At 41.6% G+C, this 24,869-nt stretch overlaps 3 protein-coding genes across 4 annotated transcripts; 1 reads left to right on the plus strand and 2 right to left on the minus strand.

Annotated features, from left to right (window-relative positions):
* Positions 1-1,203: 1,203 nt before the first annotated feature.
* Positions 1,204-22,207, minus strand: lgalslb (lectin, galactoside-binding-like b). Of its 2 annotated transcripts, XM_028603094.1 has the most exons (6): positions 21,926-22,207; positions 21,258-21,344; positions 21,071-21,159; positions 20,236-20,422; positions 17,103-17,204; positions 1,204-2,427 (listed from the first exon to the last, which is right to left on the minus strand). In XM_028603094.1, the coding sequence occupies exons 1-6, from the start codon at positions 21,956-21,958 to the stop codon at positions 2,317-2,319; spliced, it is 609 nt and encodes a 202-aa protein (XP_028458895.1). In that variant the 5' UTR covers positions 21,959-22,207; the 3' UTR covers positions 1,204-2,316. The 2 variants fall into 2 exon arrangements, with proteins under 2 accessions (XP_028458895.1, XP_028458896.1); XM_028603095.1 differs by lacking the exon at positions 1,204-2,427 and having other exon boundaries at positions 17,028-17,204.
* Positions 4,490-7,053, minus strand: LOC114571857 (zinc finger and SCAN domain-containing protein 2). Its single transcript, XM_028603092.1, has 2 exons — positions 6,583-7,053; positions 4,490-5,862 (listed from the first exon to the last, which is right to left on the minus strand). The coding sequence occupies exons 1-2, from the start codon at positions 6,914-6,916 to the stop codon at positions 4,892-4,894; spliced, it is 1,305 nt and encodes a 434-aa protein (XP_028458893.1). The 5' UTR covers positions 6,917-7,053; the 3' UTR covers positions 4,490-4,891.
* Positions 8,066-9,781, plus strand: LOC114571858 (protein ALP1-like). The gene is made up of 3 exons (XM_028603093.1): positions 8,066-8,528; positions 8,640-8,755; positions 8,918-9,781. Exons 1-3 carry the CDS (start codon positions 8,192-8,194, stop codon positions 9,692-9,694), a joined length of 1,230 nt encoding a protein of 409 aa, XP_028458894.1. The 5' UTR covers positions 8,066-8,191; the 3' UTR covers positions 9,695-9,781.
* Positions 22,208-24,869: the final 2,662 nt, after the last annotated feature.

Genomic DNA, 24,869 nt, shown 5'->3' on the forward strand with positions numbered 1-24,869 from the left:
TCTATGCACTGGATGCACTTTATTAGCTCATTTTGCACATTAGCACTGGTATGTTCATTAGCCTAGTTAAGTTTGTTATTGTTTTATGCATTATTTGTGTTTGCTTGTTTTCCCTGGTATGATATGTAGCCTACTGTTTGTCTAGTTATAACTTGTATTTTGAACAACTTTAATAAAGCTCTGTTTAAAAAAAAAAGGATTCTAGTCATATTCTGACTAGAATCTGAGTATGACGACATTATTAGGCTACTCATAGCAGGGGAGTTGGGAAAATACCACGGGTCATTTTTTTTAGAACCAGAAAGCGACTCTTCTTTAAAATAAACGATCTTCGAATTAAAACCAATATCGCCACCTACTGGAGAGACCTGATCCTAAACCTACTTATTCACCTTCTTCCCTTGTTTTATGCAGTGGTGGAAAGTAAGTAACTATACGTACATTTACTCAAGTAGTGTACTTAAGTACAATTTGGAGTTACTTTACTTTAGTATTTAGGATTTTATGTTACTTAACAGATATGAGTACTTCTTCCACTGCTTTTATGGTTATGATTTTTCATAGTTATAAGTACTAGTAGCAGTAGTACACTACATTTGGTCCAATACAGAAATGTAATGTGACATTTAGGAATAGACATAAAACATGTTCCAGTCTCTGTGCTGCTATTAATTCCAGTGACTCTATAGTTCATTTTAGGGTAAGAAAGTAGATAAGGTGGCCAGGATAGCTCAGTCGGTAGCGCGACAGAGGTTCATTCCTCGACGCAAAAGGTCCGGGGCTCGAGCCCGAACTCAGCGAACTGGGACGATTTCCTGCATGTCTTCCCCCGCTCTTTCTCTCACCCTTTCATTGCTTTCCTATCATTAAAGGCAGAAAAATACCCAAACCATATCTTTAAAAAAAAAGTAAGTAGATAAGTAATCAATGTGGCTGCCTGCTGTCCCTAATGGTAGTGGAATATCATGGACTCCTCCCCAATCTGACATGTATCCTGTTTGAGAAAACCTTTTCAGACAGGTAGAGAAGTTGATGTTGTTTACAGTATTAAGCATGCAAGTAAACAAGGATGAACATGGATCTGAAATTAGGTTCTAAATTTAAAGAGTTTGTGCTGGATCCACACTTTTCATTGTTAAGTGTTTGTTACTAGGTTATGCTGGTCTACATGTATCACAAAAGCTCTTTATCATTACAAAATAGAAAAAAATGTTTATTTTATTTACGAAGAAGTGCAATAACCATGACTCATGAGCGGTAACAGGAACTAAAAGGTCAGGCTTGAACTGGTCAGAGATCTGGACTGAATAAGGTTGAGGTCTGCAACGGAAGACATATTCTTAGGCGTCTGTGATTGTTTGTCTTCGTCCTCCAGACCTGTGAATCGCTGGCTACATTTTTCATTTGCCCTGAGACTCAAATGATAAATAGAAAATGAATGAATGATGTGAAACATATGTCAATTCAGTCTGATGATCAGGCAAAAGGACTACAAAACAGTGTGGGGTTTCCTTTCTTCATGGTTCTTCTTATGGACCCCCAGTTTCGAAGCTGAGTGAAATTGTTTACCACAAACCAAACAGCAAAATGACTTCTTCCCTTTTTGCTCCTTCATACCACACGTTTGGAGATGGTAACTATAGGCAACCATTTTGCCGCACGTTTTGCAAAAATATGGCTTTTCCCCTGTGTGCAACCTCAGGTGAACATTGAGATTTGACCTTTGAGCAAATGACTTCCTACAGAAAGAGCACTTGTGTGGTTTTTCACCTCTGTGAATTCTTGAATGTGCAACCAGATGGCCCCTACACGAAAACTCCTTGTCACATTCAGAGCATTTAAAGGCCTTCGCAGTCATATGAATCTTATAAACGTGTCTTATCAGATCAGAGTCCCTGTTAAACTGCTTGCCACAGAAACGGCAAGCCTTTTCGTCCCTCTGGGCGGGTTCCTGCTCTGTTAAAGCAGCGTCACTGGGACCCCCATTCCATCGATCATCATTCAGGTATAGAGGTATAGTGCCGAAAGTTGGGAAGAGCTGGCAGTCTGACTCAGCAGTGTTATCTGATTCAATTAGTCTGACATTTACATCCTGGGACAAGTCACCCTTCAGGTCTGGAATGATACACCGATGCACCTGCTGACTGTGACAAGGCGACGACGTATCATCTGGTTCATTCCATTGGTCATCTATGTTTGCGTTTACGCTCACAGTTTCAGCCGTGAAAGACGGGAACAGCTCACAGTTAGCCGTTGGTTCCGATTTAGGATGTCTGACTTCAGCATCGTTGGAAGTAAGGGCCTCCACGTGTGGACCTATACACCAATCCACCTGCTCCTGTTTGACCTGCTGAGAGTCACGGGTCTCATTTTCCTCCACACTGGGAAGCTGGTCTGGCAAACTCTCCTCAGAGACTGACGGGATGTCTAAAAGACAGAGAAAGGACATATGTTATAACCTATTAAATAACCAGGTAATGTTTATCACAAATATATTTGTACAAGTGCAAGTAGGATGTGTGCTCAAACGACCAAAGGTGGAGCATCAACCTTGTTTTTATTTTTCAGCCATTAAAGTTTAATTTAATTAAACATGGGCCGATTCATCAAAACATAACCTCGTTTGTACCTTCTATTTGTTATTGTTGGTAGGTTAATTTCGTTTCTTCCTAACATGCACAATACATGTTATATGTGCAACCCAGGCAAATCTGTTAGTGGTGAGTGTGTTTTGTTTTAGGGTGTGTGTGTGTGTGTGGGGGGGGTTAATCACAAAAACACAACCTTGTGAAGTCCTAATTGCTAACATCAATATAGCCACTCTGTTGCCAAGCAACGCTTTTCAGCTGTCAATCGGCTAGCTAGGGTCAGAGCAATAGAGATATATGTCTTTCTCTATCTCTCTGGCTAGGGTCTAACGTTAAATCAGACACAAACCTGCTCTGACTAACGTAACTTCAGACTGTAAAAGGGTCAGCTGCTGGATCTGCTGTTTCAGATGGATCATTTTTCTCTTGGAGCGGGCAGCTTCGTCCCGATACTCCGCTATTGTCTTCTCAACCAGTCCAAAGATGTCCTCCGTAGCCGCTGCCAGTCGCTCGTTGACCAGCAGTCTGAGCAGCTGCGTCCCCGACATGATGGAGCACCGGGCGGCTTAACGTTACCGGTAAATGTAGCCAGAGGGTGGCACACTAACTTTCAATAAAGAAATCAACTCCTCGGGAACCGAAAGCAACATTCACCAACAATGAGCTGGATGGGAACACTTGATTTAGTTCTTCCGGTTTAACGTCATGACGCACAGGGTACATTCTTCATTCTACAGCGCCTTAAATGAATACTTCATGGCTATAGCTATATCTACTAAATTACTTGATCTATGTTACCTTTATTTTTCTGAAGACAAAGCATTAAACAAAAAAACGTTGTACTTTTTATGTTCCTTTAGATTAAAACAATAAAAAAAAGTCAGCTTGAATGAGAGACATTGGAAGCTTCTTGTTTTTTTTAAGGTAGCCTACTTGCACATGTGAATGGAGATGTGCAATCTGCATTTCAAAATAGCATGAAACGGTGCATCGTTTCGGTCCTCGGTTGTCCGTTAACTGTGTAGTCCTCCGGGACAAAATGCTCTGAGCATACAATATTTTTTCATTGCTCGTCCAGGGCCATAGATGTATTTATCTATGGTCCAGGGCACTGTTTAGATCTATGTTCAGGGCAAGCAGCTTCAGCCGCTCAGGTTGGTTCCCTTAATGGCGTATGCGCACACAGAAAAAGTAGTCCCAAACTACCGGAGAAATGTTGCGAAAAGGTGTTAACGTTAAGCTAACAGATATTTTAATAAGGTGAATACGAATGAACATAATTTATAGGCTATTTTTAAAGAACTGCAGGTAACAGTAGGTCACTCATAATGGAGAATGACTAATGTCAGAAAATTATATAATTGGATTATAATTGTTGATGTATTATGTGTACCTCACTTGGTTGGTATAGGGGGAGCTCATTTTAATTACTTTATATACAGCTGGGTGGGTAGTTTTATCTATAATACAGCTTGGTAGTTGATTTATGTGTTGTAGCATTCAGCAGTCATTAATCTGAATCTGCAAGTTATCAAATACATGTTGTACAGTGCAATATACATAGTTACTTTTCACCACTGGTGTGTATTTAAAAAAATAAATTAACAACTACATGAAATACACAAACATTAACAAAATAAGTATATATTAATTTAAAAATACAAACAAATTACTATAGTGGGGCAGCATAGCTAACCTATTGTTCATTTTGTGATAAAAGCACCAAAATTGGTACCTGTATCTCAATATATTTACAAGAAATCTGGATATTGGGCCATTGCAGATTAGCATTCTGATGACCCCCGACTGACAGCGGTTATTGGCATTGAACACTTTGGCCCCCCCAAGCTGCTGCTGTTTCCATGTTTTCAGGAACTTCACAAATATTATTTACAAACAAGTGAAGTGAAAAATATGCTTTATTACATTGTAAGTGATCAATAAACGAAAGAAAACGCAACAAAATACAGTGAAATATCGATTTAACCGTAGCAGCAGCGATAACATAGGCAATGTAACCCTAACCCTGATTTTTAGCGAATGTACTGAAGCCATTAACTCTGCTCCTTGAAGGGGCGACCTGTAGCTAACCCAGTACAATTTCCTTTACAAAAAAAACATACAGTAAACGCTAAAGAGACCTTAGAGTCAGCTGGCACACTTCTACTATGTGCCTTTTAATGTACACACTTTTAAAAAAAAAGAGAACTTGTTTTGTACTGAACTCACATCAAATTCCCGTTTGCCAAACCATTTCCTCATTTTCCATTATGTGCCCGCACAGTAGACTTACTAGTAACTCTTTAGCTGTTTACTGCGTTAGCTCTATGATATTTCACACAATGTCTTGCTGCTGTGCTGCTGCCGAAACGTTTTCCGCAGACCCTGCAACCATAGGGTTTTTCTCCTGTGTGGATCCTCTGATGAACACACAGGTAGGTTCTCTGGGCGAAAGATTTGCCGCAGAACGGACACTTGTAAGGTTTCTCTCCCGTGTGGGTCCGCAGATGCACCACAAGGTAGTCTTTACGCAGGAACGCCTTTCCGCATTCGTTGCACTTAAAAGGCTTCTCCCCAGGGTGGCTCTCACCCACGTGTCGTATCAGGTCAACATCCTTTAGAAAGCAAGCACAGCAAATGTGACAGAACTTGACTTCAGCGTGCGATTGTAAGTGATCTGATAAACTTTCTTTGGTCTCAAATATGTCTCCACAGAAGTTGCAGACACTATCACTGGGCACTTCCTGTGAGCCGAGGTACTCTGGAGAAACAGAGGCAGCCTGACAGGAGGCTTCATGACTGTTGTGAGCTGGAGTCATGTCTAGCTTCCACTCTTCTTCTTCGTCTTCTTCTTCTTCTTCTTCTTCTTCTTCTTCATTTACATGTGCAGCAGCAGAGTAGTTTGATGAAGAGTCCTGGCAGTTGGCTGTCATGTCTAGCTTCCACTCTTCTTCTTTATCTAAATGTGCAGCAGAGTATTTTGATGCAGACTCCTGGCAGTTGGCAGTCATGTCTAGCTTCCACTCTTCTTCTTCTTTATTTACATGTGCGGCAACAGGGTATTGTGATGAAGAGTCCTGGCAGTTGGCAGTTCCGTCTGTATTACTATAAAGTTGTTGCACGCAGTGGGAGGGAGCGGCCTCCAGCGTCGCTGTGAGCTCCATTTTTTCCTCTTTGATCTGCTGGAAAAATAGATCTTGGCTCTGCTGCGGCTCCATGTTGGGATTCCACTCCTGCTGAGGGGGAAACATCTCTTCTGACACTTCAGGGCCATCTGTTGAACACGAAACAACATCTTACTCAGATCTTGTAAATGAGTTAAGCACTGGAATAAAAATATGCAGAGTTTCACCTCTCATTCTCAATTCCTGTCAGTCATTTTTCGTTTTCTGACTGTCTGTTCTGATTGGGAACATCATTGACATAATCACATATTGTTTGTCTCATTTTTATCCCTGAATGATGTTGTATTTTTCTCAGGTGTTTTCCTTTTGATATTGTGTTGCAACCTGTGATTCTTGTATAGATATATTTGTGTTTCATATTGTGCATTTTATGCCTGATAAAGGTCAGTGACCTAAATGTTGTATCTCTAATAAACTTGGTGATGACAGGCGCAGGAATTCATCTTTTTCGTTTGCATGACTGCAGACTGGACGGGGCAGAGTCACGTGACTACACGCGGTGGTAGTAGTATGTTTGTAGTATTGACAGGATTTAAAAAAAAAATTTCGGTTTCGATTACTTTTTGATTATCGCTAATAGTCGAGCCCTACTATATACCATATAGGCTACCATATCACAGTTGTAAACATAAACATTCTTAATGGCCCCAAGTGGATTTCCTGTTGCAGTGAACTGACAGGAAGTAAACAAGGGGCCGGGGCTGTAACCATGGCATTCCACTGGAAAGGTCCAGAGCCGTTAAGAGAGAGAGAGACTGAACGGCTCTGAAACGGTCTAACGTTAGACAGACAGAGAGAAACCTTCAGACCTGCAGCAGCGATGCTCTCGGATCTCCTCTCGTCCAGCTCTCTGCGCAGTTGCAGGATCTCTCTCTTTGACCGAAAAACCTCTTCCCGGTAGTCAGCGATCGTTTTCTCCACCAAACCCAAAATCTCCTGTGCAGCCACCGCGAGCCGCTCAGTGACAAAGCCCCGCAGCGATTCTGACATGACGGAGGGTATTAGACAGTCAGGTGTTGAAGGCTCCGTGGCGATCATAAAAACCGCTACCGGAGGTTGGCGGCATATGTGAGATCCCACAAAGAAGAAATTCTGTGTTGCGTTTACGGTCCGTTGGAAGCGGTTGGAAGAAGCAAAGTACATCCAGCAACTCTAAAGCCCTTAAAACTATCTCACTATGTCATTTGTTTGATATTCTCCTGTCTTTATAACCTGTAACTGTGCTTTCAATTGTATTAACCCCTGGCATTGTTTTTGGTATGTTCTTAGCATTGCAATAAAAAAAAAAAAAAAAAAAAAAAAAAAAAAAAGAAGCAAAGTTGTGGAAATTCTTCTTCTTCTTCTGAATTCCGGTAGACTAGGTGGCTTGCGGCCCACATTGCTCCCTCCCACAGGACAGTTGGTGACATTCGAAGGTAGCGTCAATTTCAGAGGGGTGGACATCTAATCCTGTTGCAGAGATATAATCCATGACTGCTTCCTCTCCACTATGTCAAGTTGATGCTCAAATTGAGGTCTCTCAATGTCAACGTTCTAGCGCAGTGTATAACTGTTCTCTTTCATTTTTGTATTGAAGACAATCGAAAAGTACATGTTGAACAGTTTGTTGCTGTTTGCAGGTTCCACAAAGTCCATCCTCATGCTAGCCCATAGTTGCTGGATCCCATGCAAGTCCACAATGTCCGAGTCTCTCAGCCAAGTCTTCTTTCTTTGCCCAAATAGCACTTTTCTGCCTGTAGCCTATTTTGAATTGAAAAAAAATGATGAACCCTCTTTTCCTTTTTCCACTGCCCAAACTGTTTTCCTTAGTGACAGATCCAGCATTAAGATATCCCGACACATACCCTAAATCAATGTCTATTTTCAGTGTCATTTTAGCTATAATAGCTGAAATTGAACTAAACTTTGTATAGGCCTATGTATATGTATGTATATACTTATTCTACACCTTTACATATTCTAATCCAGCTCACCTTTATTATGTTACTCTCATTTTTTTTTTACAGCCTATGCAACCCGACTGCCGACCGTCGGCAGAAAAGGACTTTACTGATAGAGTAGGTCTAGACCACACTCTATAATTTACAAAGCCCCAACAATTCCAGTAATTCCCCCAAGAGCAAGCATTAGCAGTGGCTGTTGGCGACAGTGGCGAGGAAAAAAAAACATGGGAAAACAAAAACTCCCTTTTTAGGAAGAAACCTAAAACATAATACGTCTCCATAACAGCAGGCGGCGCTAATCTTTCCTATTGTCTCGCAAAAAAAAATTAAAACCGGAAATGACGGAACATCTCTCTAGACCACAGAGAACGCTGTGGTTTTCTTATATATACTGTCTATGGTTTTTATCAGAGAGATTTGATAGTGGTCAGAAAGGATCGTTGTTCTCGTTACTCGCCGAAAGGAAGGAAATACGATGGCTAGTAATACGACGATACTGGCGTTGGCAGCTCTCGGGCTTCTTCTTGTGGAAAAAGAAAGACGTCGCAGGCGAAAAATAAGAAGAAACCGCACTAAGCGGGCGAAGTCGTGGATCTCACAGCGACAGGCTCAGGGAGCTCTCCCGAATTTGTGTCGGGAACTGGAGTTGGACGAGCCATATGATTTCAAAAATTTCGCTCGGCTCTTTCCTGCCCAGTTCCACATGTTGGAGGAACTGGTCACACCGAATATCCAGCGGTGCAGCACCAATAACCGTGATTGTGTATCTGTCGGTGAACGTCTGACGGTCACACTGCGCTTCCTCGCAACAGGTAAGCTGTTGGTTAGTTTTTTTTCTTTCAGTTTTTCGGTTCCTTTCTCGGAGCCTGTACAGGAGCTCTTCCGTATAATTAACAAAGTCACGTTTTTGTTTATAATTGCAGGGGAAAGTTTCAAGACTCTTTCATTTCTGTTTCGAATGGGGGTCTCCACAATTCGGCAAATCGTTCCTGAAACCTGTCACGCCATCTACCAGGTCTTAAGAGAGAAATATCTGAAGGTATGTGTGATATACACTATCTTGTGTCAACGTCAGTCATCGAGCTGTACAATACGTATACGGATCCTACTTTTGTTGCAAACATGCATGTTGTTGGTTTTTCTAACCAGATAAACAGATCAGCCTTTGGTATCCACTTTTTGTTATTGTTCTTGTTTTCAGTGTCCAGACACAGCGCATGACTGGCAGCAGGTATCCAGTGGATTCATGTCTCAGTGGAACTTCCCAAATTGCCTGGGTGCTCTGGATGGGAAACACGTAAACATTCGCCCCCCACCAGTGACTGGATCAATATACTACGTGGCACTGGTCGACAGCTCGTACAGGTTTCTGTATGTGGATGTCGGTTGTAATGGGAGAATTTCTGATGGTGGAGGGTCTCGTGGATGCACGTTAGCAGATGCCCTGGTAAACAGAACCACCAACATCCCTGCCCCTGCACCACTTCCAGGTTCTGACCAGCTGGCTCCATACTGCATTGTGGCAGATAAGGCGTTTCCGTTGACAGACTACCTGTTGAAGCCATATGTCAACCGCAGACTCACTGTAGAGCAGCGCATCTTCAACTACAGGCTGTCGCGAGCTCGGACGGTTGTGGAAAATGCATTTGGGATCATGGCCAACCGCTTCCGTGTCTTACTAACCACCATCAACATCCAGGACACTGTCACAGTGGAGTACATTGTCCTGGCTTGTTGTGCTCTGCATAACTTTCTACGGAGTGAGGCCAGCAATGTATACATGGCAGACATTGTGGACCAGGAAGGACCAGATGGAGACATTATTGAAGGAAGATGGAGGCAAGACTCTGTCCTACAACAAGCCCCCCTGCCAAAAAGCAACAATGCAGCAGTAAGGGCCAAACAGATCAGGGATGAACGATGTCGTTATTTCATGTCTGATACTGGTGCAGTGCCTTTTCAATGGGGCAAGATATAGGACAGATTGTCTGTGTGTAAAGGAAGATATCTTGTTGTTTCAATTGTGATTATTGAGAAGGATCAATAAAAATCATATCAATCATAATGGCCTCCTGTATCATTATCACCATAAAGTCGTGTTGGAAACATAATGCATAGTTTTTGGTCAGGGGATAATGGAATGTGCAAAGTTTAATTATAATGTTCTCATAATTATGCATTTATCAGGATCAGTGGAATGGAACACTGACTGGCCTTATACAGCCTATTGCTGAATAAGTTGTTAATGGGGAAGGAGATCATGGAATGTGTTCACCAAGTTCCCCATAATGTAATGTTAATGTGGTTTCTGTATGAAAGGTTACATGTGAATGGAGGACCAGATCACCATGCCCAGATCATCAGTGTTCACAGTGTGGTGCCATCGTCTGTGCCGTCACGGTTTATCTGGTAGGTTTACCATCGTCACTTCCGGTTTTTGTCGTGCACCGATTCGCTATTCAAGGGCTAGCACTCCACCAATCAGATTGGTCATTGAGTCCGACTGCCCACTGGCCGATTCAACATGTCCAATCGGCCACGGAACGCACCGCACAGACTCGAGTCACCGACCTCACCGGACTGTCTGACAACGTCAGACGGCCGATAATCGGGTCTGTGTGTCAGTGCCTTTAAACGCATCAATGCCGGTGTGTCACTGCCCCCTATAGGTTAAATATCGAATGGACACTTTACCCAAAGCTTTATAAGCAAATACAAAATAATTTCATTCACTTCCTAAAAGAAAAGTACTTAATTGTGATCTATTCGAATCAATAAAAGCATAATCTTTTTGAGCCTGACAATGTCTTTAAATAAAATAGGCCTATATTTTATTTAATACTGAAGTTTTGAGTGTGGTTTGAACTTTACATGTGTATAAATATAGTACAGGTTTTTTTGATTGCAGTGAAATCAGGAGTCATTCTCGTGAAGTTTGTAATTTTTCAGTAGGCTGTAGGTGTTATGTACCTCAAATAAGACACCTGAATACATACCCAATTACATCACTCATAATTTAAATTAGGAATATTCCTTGTAGTAAAATGCTTAAAGTTACTAACTCTAAATATGTAAATAACTGAAATACGATAGGAGCAGTTGCCCACTTTTTCTGAGCAAACGTCAGTGATTCTCTGCAATTAGTGATGCATTTATTAAGTTAATTCCCTGTGTAAAAAAAAGTACACACACCTTTTAGTTTAACAAAGATGTAGCTACCGGTTTGATTGGTTGTCTTGGTGAATATTCAGGCAGAGACACTGAGCCCAAGAACATTTCCAAGATGAGAAGTTTATTGGTTTACAAAGTAGCTGTTTTTACAAAAGCATGAGAAAAAAAAAAAAAAAAAAAAAAAAAACGACATTTCGAGAAGTCTAACATAATGGTTGAATGTACGGTCTTCATCTAAACACTGGTCCAGTGGATAGTCTCAATGAGACACAAAATCAGGGCCATCTCAGGATATTTCAGGGAAGAGCTCCTGTATTTATTTATTTATTAAATGGAGCAGCTCTCTGTGGCAATCTGCTAGAAAGTTGTTTGATCGTCTGAAAAACAGCCGATCAAACAGCCAACTTCCAGAAGATCAAAGTCACAACAGCCAACACCCTGGAGATCCTCAGGTTTGGTACATCCCGGAAAACACACGTGTCAAAATGATGGTTAACTTGGTTTTGCGATAAAAAGAAAAGAATCTTTGATTCCAATACTGGTTTCATACACTTCCTTGTGTCACACAGGGAAGTACAATATTTAAATATTTGACCTCAGTTACTATCATTATAAAAAAAAAAAACTCAACTTTTCAAGATGCCTTCATATAAAGTACGTTACCAATACAGTAGGTATGACGTTACCACACAAAACCCTGCTGGTTACACTGTAATAAATAGAAATGATAACATGATTGTACAACCACACGATACATTAGCAACAGATCAACCTACTTCTACTCAGAGGACACTTCATAAATGGACATCATGATTTAGTCGTTCTCACAACATGTCATGTAGGTTTGAGCACTTTTTAGAAAGTCATTGTGTTGTTCTACTAATTATTAAAAGTCCTGTGGGAAAAAAAAAAAAAAAAGCTTGATTTAGATAAGTTAGTGTCAGGGGTGTTCAAAGATTGAAATTTGGTAGGTACCGGGGCGGCCTCTTAGTCACCCAGTAAGAGCGTTCGCCCCATGTTGGCAGAGTCCTGCAGCTGTGCGGGTTCGAATCCGACCTGCGGCCCTTTGCTGCGTGTCATCCCCCCATCTCTCTCCCCCTTTCATGCCTATCCACTGTCTCTATGTAATAAAAGGGAAAAGCCCCAAAAAATAATATTTAAAAAAAAGAAAAAATTTGGTAGGTACTTCATGAATACTAGGCTATAAAAAAGGTAAACAGGCCAAAGCAAAATCTGCCCACACCTGACACAGCAGATGAAAGAAAGAAAAGAAAGAAAAAGCATGCTTGACTGGAATGAAAACTGGCATTATAATACCTCAATTGTTCATGTATACAAATGGTACTAGCTTACATGCACAACCAAAGGATTTCTGCTTGTAACTCAGCTTGGTATTCCTCATGTAAAAACAAAGACTTTATAAATATGTACATCCAAAGTCCAAAAGCAGAGTAACATACAGACCTTCGGTCAAACAAACTTGGTTTACATCAGACGCCCTCCATTTTTAACATGAGGGTATGAAGGGTGGTCTATTTCATATATTAAAAAAAAACAAAAAAAAAACCAGTATTTTCACTTAGGTAATTATCATCAGATTACAATCAGGAAGAACATTCATTTTTCAGTTGCAATTTTAAAGGGTTGAAGCACAATTAAATTAATAGCAGGAAAGTGGACTTTTATTTAACAACATATTTCAAGAAGAAACCCATATGTTGAGGTTTTCTAAGCACATGTACCGAAAACTTTTTACTGGAATACTAAGCAGTTATGAGTCCCTTACGCGGATCACCAACGCACTTCTTTTTAGAGTGCAACAGTACCACATCAGTATGTAGTACCATGCCAGCTTATCATGTACCTGCAGAAAAACCTAATAGACAGCTGGAAAACCCACAACAATCTATTAATGTAGAGTTTATCCGTGCTTTGTTGAGAAAAACACACTCCCAGCTCAGCTCCCTGCATACTCACACATACATTGTGCACTCCCTGGTTTGAGCCCTTAAATTCAGGAAGTCTGAAATTGTTCATCTCCTTCCCCCATAATTCCTAGCTGAGGAGCTACAACTTTACCTTAACACACATCTTTTTTCCACATCCATACTGTTGAGTTATGTCCATTTACTTTACATTGTGTATATTATTAACATGATTACAGGAAACTGCAGAGTTATAAATGGATGGTCACCAGTTAATAGAAAGAACACAATAAACCGTATCCAAAAAAACACACCCGGTCAACACAATTACACATTTGTTCTGTTGTAATACTAGAGTAACGATGCGTTGCACTGGCACGCATCCTTTCAAACTGCACTTCTCACTGCCCTCTCATACCAAACTGCACTCATTTCCTGTTTGTGTCTGAAAACAAACAAACATCGCTTGCCAAGCGAAAACGAGCGGCCCTGTCTGACCAACCACGAGAAAACAAGTTCTGCTCCAGAGCAGCTTATTACTACATGAAAGGAGCTAATAAATACTCAGTGCATGTAAGAAAAGCCTCTTTGTATTTTTGACAAATGCTGCACACAGCTGCAGCAGCGCACTGTGCACAGACAGTAACAAGATGTCCAACAAAGAGGATTCCTTAAAGTTTGCAGGGAAGTCAGCGCAACTGTTGTGCACAGATGTCATGGCTTACTCCAAATTCACAGCAGCAAAAGGTGATGGAAAAAGAATAGCTCGTTTAGATCAAAACTGAAGTGTAGAAATGTCAAAATCGTAATGGTACTTGTGTGCATCCTTGAGAAACCGTGTACAACACTTTGCTTCTTCACTGTGTCGAGCTGCTCAAAAAGTGGATATGAACTGTGGCACGGCTTTAAAAGCATGCATTCAATTTTCTGTTTGATATTAAGCATAACATCTGTCACAATCTAAGCTTTTCCAACCTGGTCCAAGCTCTAATGTTCTAATAAGTCAACCTTTAGGGGATTATGAAATGGTTTGAATAATGCCTTTATTTATAGTTAATAAATATACAACTAATGTAAAAGAAGGAATTTTTCACAACCTTGCAACCCAAAAGCGGTTCTTATCAAATCGCTTATTACTGAACTAAAAAAAAGCTATAGTTAATTCATTAATACATTAATAATAAAGCCATAAGCGACATCTTTATTAGAAAGTGGGACCCAGAAATCTATGCAGTGAAATTCTTACCCAATTCTACTGTATGTGTAAAACTTTACAGATCATAGTGAATGCTGATAGTGTATGAGGTGTAAACAGAGCCCCGTTAAATACTTACTGTAATACTCTTAATACTGTGAGTTTTGCTTTGCAGATACGTTTGTATTATTACTGTGGAGTTATAACTTCCTTTCTGCCTCAGTGAAGTGGAGTGGAATGGTTTATAGAGACAAAACCATGTAGGACATTACAGTTTGTTAGACTTGTAAAAACCTGCTGGCTGCATTACACAAGGCTGTTACTGCTTTCGAACATCGTTTGTCTCAGTGTGGACAAAACAATGACGTGGAATGATTCAGGAAACACGAGACATTACTGTAGGACTGAAAATGGACTATAACAGCACCAGCCATACCACCAAAAAACTGACAGTAAGTATTAATTTTGTGCATCACCATATATCTTCTATGCTACTATAGGAACATGAATACTATACAGTCAAAATACCACCAGGATCTGATCCCGCTTCCAAGAAAACAGCTATTACAGTAAATGTGACTGAAGGTTTTAGTTTGAGTTTAGTTTTAACCAGGGATGCACCAAATCCAGGATTCGGCAGAATATTGGACTTTTTGACGGGGTTTGGTTCCTGCTGAACCGAACCCTACGCTTGCGCTACGCTGGTCGACGTAATGATGCCGCCGTTGATTACGGGAAGGTGTTTACGTAGGTGGAGCGTTCAATGCAGCAGGCTGTGAGAAAGTGAAAATGGAACAGAGCAGAAAAAGTGTTTGGCTGTACTTTCAGTCAAAAGAAGGCCATTCAAGTCCAGCTACATGTTCATTTTGCAATGTCGATTTGTCTCGTGGTGGCGAGGACCCTAAACCACACACAACATCGCCGCTGTTAAAACATTTGCGTATGAAACATCCGAAAGAATACGAGTTGTGCATGAAGGAATCTACAGACAGCATCCAAAATGCAGCAACTTCAGGTACGGCAAAGAAAGGACAGTCATTACTTCATTCATGAGTTTACGGTGTTAATGGACTGAAGATGGGAGTAGGATTCGGCAGAATCTTAACCAGTGTATTCAGAATTCAGCCGAATCCCAGAAATCTGGATTCGGTGCATCTCTTTTAACACCAGCACACTTTGACAGCACAGTTTCTTCTAAATATGCACTGAGAGTGTTTTATGAGACTTAGTTGCATATTGGTTAAGTGTACCATTCAGATGAGGTTTGCATTGAACACGTGTGTTCTGTGAGTGTGACAGCAGAGAGCAGAGTCCAAATGTTTTAATTTCTCCTCTCGCCTTGCTCCACCAGAGTAAACAGCCATAACTGTACTTCCTGTTCAGCACACTGGACTTCCTACCTACACGAGAATGGCTGCAGTAATCGCTAAAAACTACCAACACACGCAGTGTACAGTACGGGACACTCCCTGCTACATCATGTTATGATATAATCCTCATTTTGGGGGGGATTTAGGTCGCTGAGACTGCAGTGTGTTACCGTGACAACTGGGATAAGCCCAAGGGGGGTGGGCGGGGGCAGAGAAGTGGCTACAGAGATGCAGATGCATCAGCACAGAGAAAACAGGGTGTAATACTGCACTCTACTGTGATCTGAAGATTGAGTTTTCAAAGATAACTGCAACAATAATTACAGCTGAGTAAACTCAATTCTAAAAAGCGCCAACAACCTGCAACATTATGCTTTACAACTGTTTTTATCGGATATGTAAATCATGTTTCAGCCCTTGTAGGAGTAAGTCAAGGCTTAGATTGAATAGCCTAACACTGCTCAGGTCAGATACTGGAGATTTTACAGCATATTTGTCACACGGGTTGGGTTAAAATCCTGGTAATCTATAGCCTAGAAATCTAGACGCACCCTATCGGCAGCAAATGCAATTTGTAGCCAGAGGGGTCTAGCAACTCTCCGTTGGCTTGCGAGCTGGAAAAGCCAAACTCTAGGCAGCTAGCAGCTGCTGGCGAACAGCGGTCTTTCGAATTGGCTTTGACCGCAACTCTGGAGACTTGAAATTGAGCTTTTCTTTGAGAAAAGAACAAAGAACGGCACTGAAGTCAAGATGTGTTCGGAATTTTGCCGACCGGATACGTTTAATCTATCAACTAGTGTTGATCCGGTTGGTTGTAGCGCTATCCTATTGCGTGCAGAGGGAATTTGAAAGACAACAGTTTATCCCGCCCCTCGGATTGAGCCCTGCCAATGGGGAGTTCCCAGACCCAACATCTGGATGTGGGTCTGGCTTGTCAGGCTAGGTAATCTATGACCAGTGTCTCTTTTTAGCTTGATCAACATGCATTTTCCAGTTTATCCAAAAGATTTTGGAATGTTTTCATAAGCCCACGAGTTGCAGAATTAAAAACGTTTAAAATCATTCCCCAAATTTTCATCCATAACCAACAGTTTGCTTGCACATTTGCTGCTCAGAACCAGATATTGTTCCTGAGTAACCGGTTTCTATAACAACCAAGTTATTTTTTTCCATCCTTGAAAGCACTTCACACCTGCCTCTACGTTAGCATCCCTAAAAAGACTCAACATAAAAAAAAAGAAAAGTGCTATTAATAAGCCACGAGTTCCCTGATGTGACAAAACTGGGGCTACAAAGAGAAAAACACATTCACCCTCAAAGCATCATCAGACCCTGGTTCAACAGAAAGGAATGGAAAGAAGTGAATGAAAATGTAGCAGAAGAACTCTAACTTGTCACCGCCAGAGCTTTCCCCCCCAGTTGTTATGCTAATGCAGTGTTGCATGATGGGTTATGGATCACACACACACACACACACACACACACACACACACACACACACACACACACACACACACACACACACACACACACACACACACACACACACACACACACACACACACACACACACACACACACACACACACACACACACACACACACACACACACACACACACACACACACACACACACACACACACACACACACACACACACACACACACACACGAGTGGGATGTTAACCGAGCTTGGTGATGTGTAGATCTCCTTGTATCCGTACCGTGTCGATAGAGGACAAAGATTTTACTTTGTGATAAAAGTCAAAGAGCTGGTGTCCGTCCACAAATATCCGGAACCTCTGGTGCTCGCAGTGGATCTCGATCTGCAGGGAGGGAAGAAAAAAAAAAGGGAGAGAAAGAGTTTAGATTAAGCAAAGTCATTTACAAATTATAATCAATCCATAAATAAGCAATGACAATACCACTGAAGCATCAAACTGCAATAAATGCAGATGAATACGGAAGGAATAGTTTGACAACTTTGGGAAACAGGCTGATTTGCTTTCTTGTGGAGAGCGAGAGGAGTAATGTACCGGAAATATGAAGCTACCGCCAGGATATGTTAGCTTAGCACTAGAACTGCAACAATTAGTCGATGCCTCATCGACTCATCGACTGCAACAATTAGTCGATGAGGCGTTTTCAACAGCTCTCCGCTACGGCCAAAAAGCGAGTTATAACTTGTCATCAGGTTGGTTTTTTTTCCATTTTCAATATAAAAACTATTTAAAAATAAAAGTGCAGCTTTCACTAAATACAGAAGCATTTACTGAACACATATGTTTATGGGTTTAATGTAAAGGGTGTTCACCAGCCATCTGGTATTCCTGCTTGTAAAACGTTTAACAAGAGCAAATCACAACCTGGACTGAAGCTTAATATATCTGCCGTTTTTGGAATGCGTTTTAACCATCCAAACGCTGTCTAACTAATAAGCTAAAAGGGAGTCCCTGCCACTTGTGCTTACAGACACCGGCTTTGCTTGCAGCTGAACACGGAACCTCAACAAACCTCCCTATGGTTTGGACTAAAGAAAACAAACTTCGCCAGAGTGATCGCACTCCCCGAGGCGGATTATTCCGATGAACTAAGTAACAGAAACCGTCTTCCTCCTGTGAAACCTCACAGCACATCATGTGTCTGTCCACGTGTCTCTTGACATCTGTACGACAGCCTTAATCTCCAGCCTCCAGCTGTTGACTGAGTCAGGACTGTGCTGACCTGCTTGGTCACGCTCCGACCACAAACAAAAGATACTGTGTCAGAGAGCTGACTTTACATAACCAGACGCAGGGATCAACTCTAAAAATAAGCCAAAGATGGTCGTTGTTTTGTCTTTGAAAGAAATTTAGGACTGAACCTTCTTTCCTCCAGTAGAATTATCTTGTGAAAAGCTCACACGTCATCATTTATTTTTAGTCGAGCACCATATGTGTTATTCCTGTGCATATTCAGAATTATTAGAGCGGACAAGTCCTCAGGTCTTATGGGAATTATCATCATGCACATGTACTGCTGTTGCTGCTCCACCCTCCCCCCAACCTCATCCAACACACAAACAGCTGATGCTGCCCCCCCCCTTTTGCAGTAGAGACCACCACACCGGATACAGACTGTATTTACAGTAGATAGATACTGAAACATTTCCTGTTTGTCTCTTATTTCTTTACTGCAAGGCAACTGCCAGATGCAATTTATCTCTCTTACAGTGGATTGCTTGTAATGCTCACGACAGGATTTTAAAAGAAATATTCCAACCAAAAGCACATCAACAATGTTACAACAACCAACAAGAAAAGGAAATACTAAATTGGTCTCACAAAAATCTGATGAAAAACAAAGCTGGAATTGTATACGTTGGAGCATTCCTACTTGAAAAAAAAAAAAAAAAAAAAAAGAAAAAGTAGTAGTTCTGTCAACTACTCAACTAAATGTTTCACAGCACCAATTATTGCTACTTTCTTAAGCATCATAAGTTGGATTGTGTAACATCATCTGAAAACCAACAACCTGAGAATCTAATTTCACATAGAGAGATTTGTGGCAGGTTCCCGGAGGTTTCGAAAGCAAGCCAGGTTTCAACTTCTTTCAAGCTCTCCCTTTTGTTCTTCTTCACAAAACCACTACCGTCCCTTTTTGTGTGCGCCGCTATGATCGACTTCGAGGAAAGACTTCCAAGAAGTCTGCATGCTATCCAAATTTGAATGATTATCACGACTCGACCTGCTTTGTTTACATTCTACATTCTTGACTCTTTACACTGTTTTGCACTTGTTTTGTCTTGGCACCTTATGTTGACTGCCTTGTTCGCACTGCTAAAATGTATCACAACTGGCCCCAAAACAGCTATGAAAACACTTTGGCCTTCTGACGTGGTTGACCAACGCATTGTATGAGCATTTACCATAACCCACCCCCAATGTAGCACAAGTAGACCTTACATTTCACAATAATTGTTTACTGTCAGATCTTTTATAGATCTCTGCATTTCTGACTGTACATGAAGGCAGCTTCATTTCATTGAGAAAGAAAAGAGGATAGACTGTGCTGTAGCTTGTTGCAGGAAACAGTCAGCTGTTACCCAAACTCCTGGGCAGCTGCTGTGTTTCGTTTTTTACCTTCATAGTATTTTAAAACTTTGTTGTGGCAGAGGCAGAGACAGAGACGTCTCCTGTTTATTGTACAGGACTTTCATACTGCCTCAAAATGGCCTGTTAAGTCTGATCACCGCTTACATGATTGGCCACAGCAGTGTAACATCAGGTTTCGTTTCTCCAAAAGTTGAATCTGTCTTAACTTCTCGTTAAGACAGGCTGCTCCGTTATATTACTTTTTTTCAGCTCCCCTAATGCCCCCACCTCCACAGGCTAAAAACACACTACCTCCATTTAAAATGAATGGGAAGACTTGCGTTTTCCCCGGACCGCCTGGCGACCGGCTGAGCGTATGTGAACGCAGCCTGAAGCACTTTAGGGTGGGTTTCCCCATTTAAACTTATTGTATCCAATGTGAATCTGGTTAAGATAATATGGTTTCGCTGGGGGTTTGCTTGCCTTTATGGACTCTTGTTGTAAGTCTGTGAAGCCAAATCAAATTATAAAAAAATAATGGTCCAAAGGAAATAAGATGCAGTGTGTAAGAGAAAGAATTACCTTAACTGTAACCATGATAATAAAGAACAAATGTGAATAAGATCAAAAGTAGAAGGATGCTGGAGGCAAAGAGAGCATCGCACAGTCTTCATAGAAAACACGTGTACAACAAAAACCAACAACCTGAACTTACTTGCAAACAGGCAGGGCACCAGAACCATCTGGCATGTAAATTTAACATGAACACAAAAAGGATCTTTACCCTAAAAGGCTGATCGGGGATGAAGGGAAAGTAGTCGGTGGACACTTCCTCCTGTGTCCACTTCCCAGAGATGCAGGCGCAGCGCAGGAACTGGCGGTCGGTGAAGCGCGCGGTGAGTTTCAGGGCCACGTCATGCAGAGTCTCCTCCTTCTCCGAGTCACGGCCGCAGGTTAAGCTCACGTCAAAGCTGAGGGAGGAATGGAAGCAGGGGAGTCAGACAGGCAGCATATGAATAATCTGGGATAAGTCAAATGCATAATTCTGTGGCTGCTGTGTGAGGGGAAAAACTATTGTGTTTTAATTATGTATAATCCCTTTTGGTTTACCCCCCACCTTCCCTCCCCTGCAGCTGTGCTGTTTACACACAACCTTCTTTGTGTGAGTGTGTAGACATGACTACAGTAACAAACTTGCTGAGATACAACAAAGGAAATCTGGTTTTGGAGCAACTCAGCCAGGACATTCACATGAACTTTGCCATAAAAAACTGTGCCCACAGCAGCCTCTGAACATGATGAGGTCATGGGGAGGCTTCTTCCAAGTTTCCATGCAGGGTAATAAGGACACACCCAAACAAGTCTGCCTCACTTGGTCTTCTTCCCCCCCCAAATTTCCCCGTGTTTTCTCCCTACTGGTTGGGGAACGCCCTGACTCTGCATACTTAAGAAGCCACCATTCTCTCTGGCTGCCCACAGACAGTGTGTCCTGGAGTGGCTGTGCAAGTACGACTGGCCTAACAACAAAAAGCCTATCTCTAAAAATCACTCTGGAGGACGTGGGGAGGTAAAGCTAAGCTCCAGCTAAGGTGTGCATGTATTGTTAAGGGTTATCTTACCTGTCTGGCTCCAATTCGACAATGCCCATCACTATAATCTTCTTCCCCGGCCGCATGCCGCCACGGATTCGCCCGCTGAATGGCACCGTCTATGCAAAGCAAGTAGAATTGTATTAAGCGCAGCCCGGAGCAAACAAACAATGACACACAAGGAATACACAGGAGACCGTTAATGCAGATTTCATACCAGCAGATGAGATAAATCCTCCTTGTCAGGTGAGATGAGGCCGGCGGGGTTCTCCAGCGAGTCGTTCAGATAGTCATTTTCCACGTTCTTCAACAACAGTGACAAATGACACAAGATGTAAAACGGCCATGTCTATTCGTCTTATCAGGTAGGATATAAACTGGCCCGGCTCAGGTTTAAACACCCAGCATGAGGCTGCAGGCCTGTTTGATGCTAAATACACCCAGGGTGGCCTTGCATGCCCCCCCAACAATGACGAGTTGGCAGCAGCAGACCTGTCACGTTGGTATCGGTTGGTACCTGTCGTGTGCCATATTTGATATTTAAAAATTAGCATCACAAACTGCAAACTGAACGCTTCAAAATGTCACGCTGCGGTAGCCCAAACGAGCACCCATTGAGCACACCGCCAAGAGGCTACATTTCACCGCGAACATTTTGGATGTCCTCCCCATTGACATATATATATATATATATAAGGTCCTCCCCGGCCACAGATGAAAGAGGACGTCGCCTCGCGCTGTGAATAAAGCTGCGCACGGCGCTCCGCATTTACAATAAGCCCCGGATAATCGGCATTACATCGCAGTAGCATACAGCGATATATGCGCAGAAAATAAATACCCACACATCCCTCCCCGGTGCCCTTAAAGCCCCAAAATACTCACTATCCCGTCCTTTTCAGCTGCCTGAACCGCCATCTTGAGCAGAATAGCATAGGATGCTTATTATGGGAGCAGAGGCAGCCTGCCTGTGGTGTGTCAGCGTCGTGGCACTGACTCAGGAGGATATTCCTGTTTCTGGGTCTCACAGAGAGCACGGCCACCTAGCAGGACATCCCTCCGCTCCACTGTCTCTCGGAAATGGGTGGATATCTGCTGACGTATGCTTTATCATAATTACGGACTAAAAGCTTAATCCCCGTCTGTTGGGAGAAGGCTAATCACACAGATTTTACTCAACCCTTCACCCAATTAGGCAACGCGCTTTTTGGACTCTATTAGTTTTTTTTTTTTTTTTAAACAATAAGTTGTTATTATATGAGCGCCAGACAGCTGTCTACAGTGCCCTGTGTTCATTAAAAATGTAACAGGGTGGTGCTCGTGCTCTGGCCTAATTGGCGAAAGTGTTCACACTCAATATTTCTGATTGATTCAACCTCTCCTCTGAGGCTACATATAGCTTTAAATAGACCAGTATGTGCTCAGTTGTGAGCCTGGAACATTAATTGCTTTTCATTGAATGAAGTGGACATTTACATGGTCTCCACCCCCCTCTCTGTCCATTCCTGTGCATGCAAACATCTCGCACTTTCTTTGATTGTGTTTGTCTTTCTCTTGGTTCATTCTGCCCCTCTGTGGACATTTAAAGGCATTACAACCCATACATGTCAAAGTCCTTTTCCATAAATATACTGTAGTTGATGCATCAGCCAATTAAAAAGCAGTTTATATCAGGGATTTAGCCTAATACTTTAAATTGCATTACATAGTCCCATTAGAAAATTCTATCTTTATTTATCCCTCTAGAGTCTTAATGTATCATTGTCATGTGAGGTTGTTTTTTTTCTTTACCCAAAGTGCTTTAAAGCAGGAAAACGTACATTTGTAGCATGTGTGGCCACAGTGGATAAAGCGCACCTCATGGCAGCAGTAGTATCACGTTTTATACTCATACAGCTAAAAAAATGAATGTTTAAATGTGCAAATTTTGGTGCACCCAGTCATTACATTTCCCTGTGAGAGGATTAGTGTCCAACATTAATGCTAAGCTGTTGCAAGTCTCCATAGGAGAACTCCCAGTAGTAAAGAAATGTGAACGAGAGCTGAGCCCTGAGGGGAACGCAATTAATTGGGAGGCAGTTTGGGACAACATTTTCCACTGTTCCAAGAAACCAAATCACCAGTAAATCCACTTCAGCATATGCCATAGGACACATTGGACTCCTCAGAAGAAATACATCTCAAAAGCCATTCCCACTCCCTATTGTACATTCTGTCAACCTGAACAAACTGGAACTCTCCTGCATATTGTCTAGGAGCGTGAACAGGTTCATGAGTTCTGGCATAAAACAACATCAATACTATCTGATGTGATAGGATATCTAATCCCTACTGACCCGATTGTTTTGTTACTTAATGATGACTCTAAATTACACCTGCTTGAGAGACAGAGGAAGATTTGGCTAGCCGGCTCAACTGCAACCAAGAAAATGATAGCCCAACGCTGGCTCCCCCACCCCCCCACTCGCTTTGTATAAAACAGTGGTTGGCGTATTTTCTAGACATAATTAAGCTTGAGGATTAACACAGTAAGGATTAACAAAGCCAAATCATCAACTCTCCACCTATGGAAAAGCACAGCAGCACAAATATCAGACCTAATGACCTCAACGCCACAAGAACTAGAGGAGAGCAACTAGGCAAGGTGTGATTTCTGTTTGTTTCTTTCTTTTGTTTTCCCCGAGACCGCAGAGGGTGGGGGGTGGGAGAGACTTTTTGTTCTCGTTCAATTTGTTTATCTGTTCTATGCACCATCTGACATTACCTGGCACATATTGTGGAATTTGTTCTGTATGTCTGAATGATAAATGGTGCTAAAAAATAATTTAAAAAAATTATCTAAAAACAAAAGTGCAAATTTGTGTTGTATAAGTTTTCCCTTAGACTCATACCACAACATTGTTTTTTCTGGAAATTCCACCACAATTACAGCAGGAGCCACCACTTATGCCTGTTTGTCCTGATTATTTCCAAAAACTTAGGCTATTTTTATTCCTACACTTCAGCATTTTAAAGCAGTGTTGTTGTTTTTAAATTTGACTATAAAAGTGTTTCCTATCACACCCCCAGTCGTCCAAAGAGGGAGGATTGCGGGGTCCTCTTTGTATTTTCTCTCTTGAGGTTTTTTTTCATTTTTAAGACTTAAGAAAGCCTCTTGTTTTTGTGCTTCCATCTTGTGGTTTCTTTCAGAACTACAGCACAATCTCAAACCATATTTTGAAAATGCTTTCCACTGAAATAGACATGAATCTTCTTTGCAGAGTCTTGATGAAAAAAAAAATTTCAAACATGCCTGGGATGGAAGGCTGGAACATTTTTACTTCTTTCAAGAGGAACCAGCCTGATACATGTTCACACCTTGAGAAAGTAAAGGAGAAATGCAACCCAGCAAGACCTCTGGCAACAGACACATAATACTGAAGGTGAGATGGCAGCAGGTTGGCAGGTTACACTGCAAAAAAGATCAATCAAATCAATTATTTGGTGTTATTTTAATATAGGTGCATAACAGCAGATTAAGATAATTTCCTTTGTATCCAGATTTCACTTCCTTGATTTCTTTTCTTTTCTTTTTCAAAAAAGCATAATAAAAAGTCAGAATGAAACGGACAAAGGCAGATTACTTCACAAAAAAGTCGTCACTGCATATTGCATTTAATGTCAATTGATATTTATTTTACAGTGGAGCATCATCAGCCCCTATAACTACAGGTTAGTGCATGTGGTCAGCTGTGCATGCACTCTGTGGCGCATACAGTAAATGTAAAAAATAAAATAAAATAAAAAAGATCAGAAAATACTTCCAAATCCAGTATTGCTCTTGGGAGTC

The sequence above is a fragment of the Perca flavescens genome, chromosome 17 (assembly GCF_004354835.1).
Source record: "Perca flavescens isolate YP-PL-M2 chromosome 17, PFLA_1.0, whole genome shotgun sequence".
Classification (NCBI taxonomy): Eukaryota; Metazoa; Chordata; class Actinopteri; order Perciformes; family Percidae; genus Perca; species Perca flavescens.

Excerpts from the sequence above, each read along its gene's own strand:
- LOC114571857 (XM_028603092.1), bottom strand. The coding sequence starts at position 6,916 with ATGTACTTTGCTTCTTCCAACCGCTTCCAACGGACCGTAAACGCAACA. Across the intron at positions 5,863-6,582 it reads CGAGAGCATCGCTGCTGCAG|ATGGCCCTGAAGTGTCAGAA; the intron begins GTCTGAAGGTTT and ends CGTGTTCAACAG.
- LOC114571858 (XM_028603093.1), top strand. The coding sequence starts at position 8,192 with ATGGCTAGTAATACGACGATACTGGCGTTGGCAGCTCTCGGGCTTCTT. Across the intron at positions 8,529-8,639 it reads ACTGCGCTTCCTCGCAACAG|GGGAAAGTTTCAAGACTCTT; the intron begins GTAAGCTGTTGG and ends TTATAATTGCAG. Across the intron at positions 8,756-8,917 it reads TAAGAGAGAAATATCTGAAG|TGTCCAGACACAGCGCATGA; the intron begins GTATGTGTGATA and ends TCTTGTTTTCAG.
- lgalslb (XM_028603094.1), bottom strand. The coding sequence starts at position 21,958 with ATGGCGGTTCAGGCAGCTGAAAAGGACGGGATA. Across the intron at positions 21,160-21,257 it reads AGGATTTATCTCATCTGCTG|ACGGTGCCATTCAGCGGGCG; the intron begins GTATGAAATCTG and ends TGCTTTGCATAG. Across the intron at positions 20,423-21,070 it reads GTCGAATTGGAGCCAGACAG|CTTTGACGTGAGCTTAACCT; the intron begins GTAAGATAACCC and ends TTCCTCCCTCAG.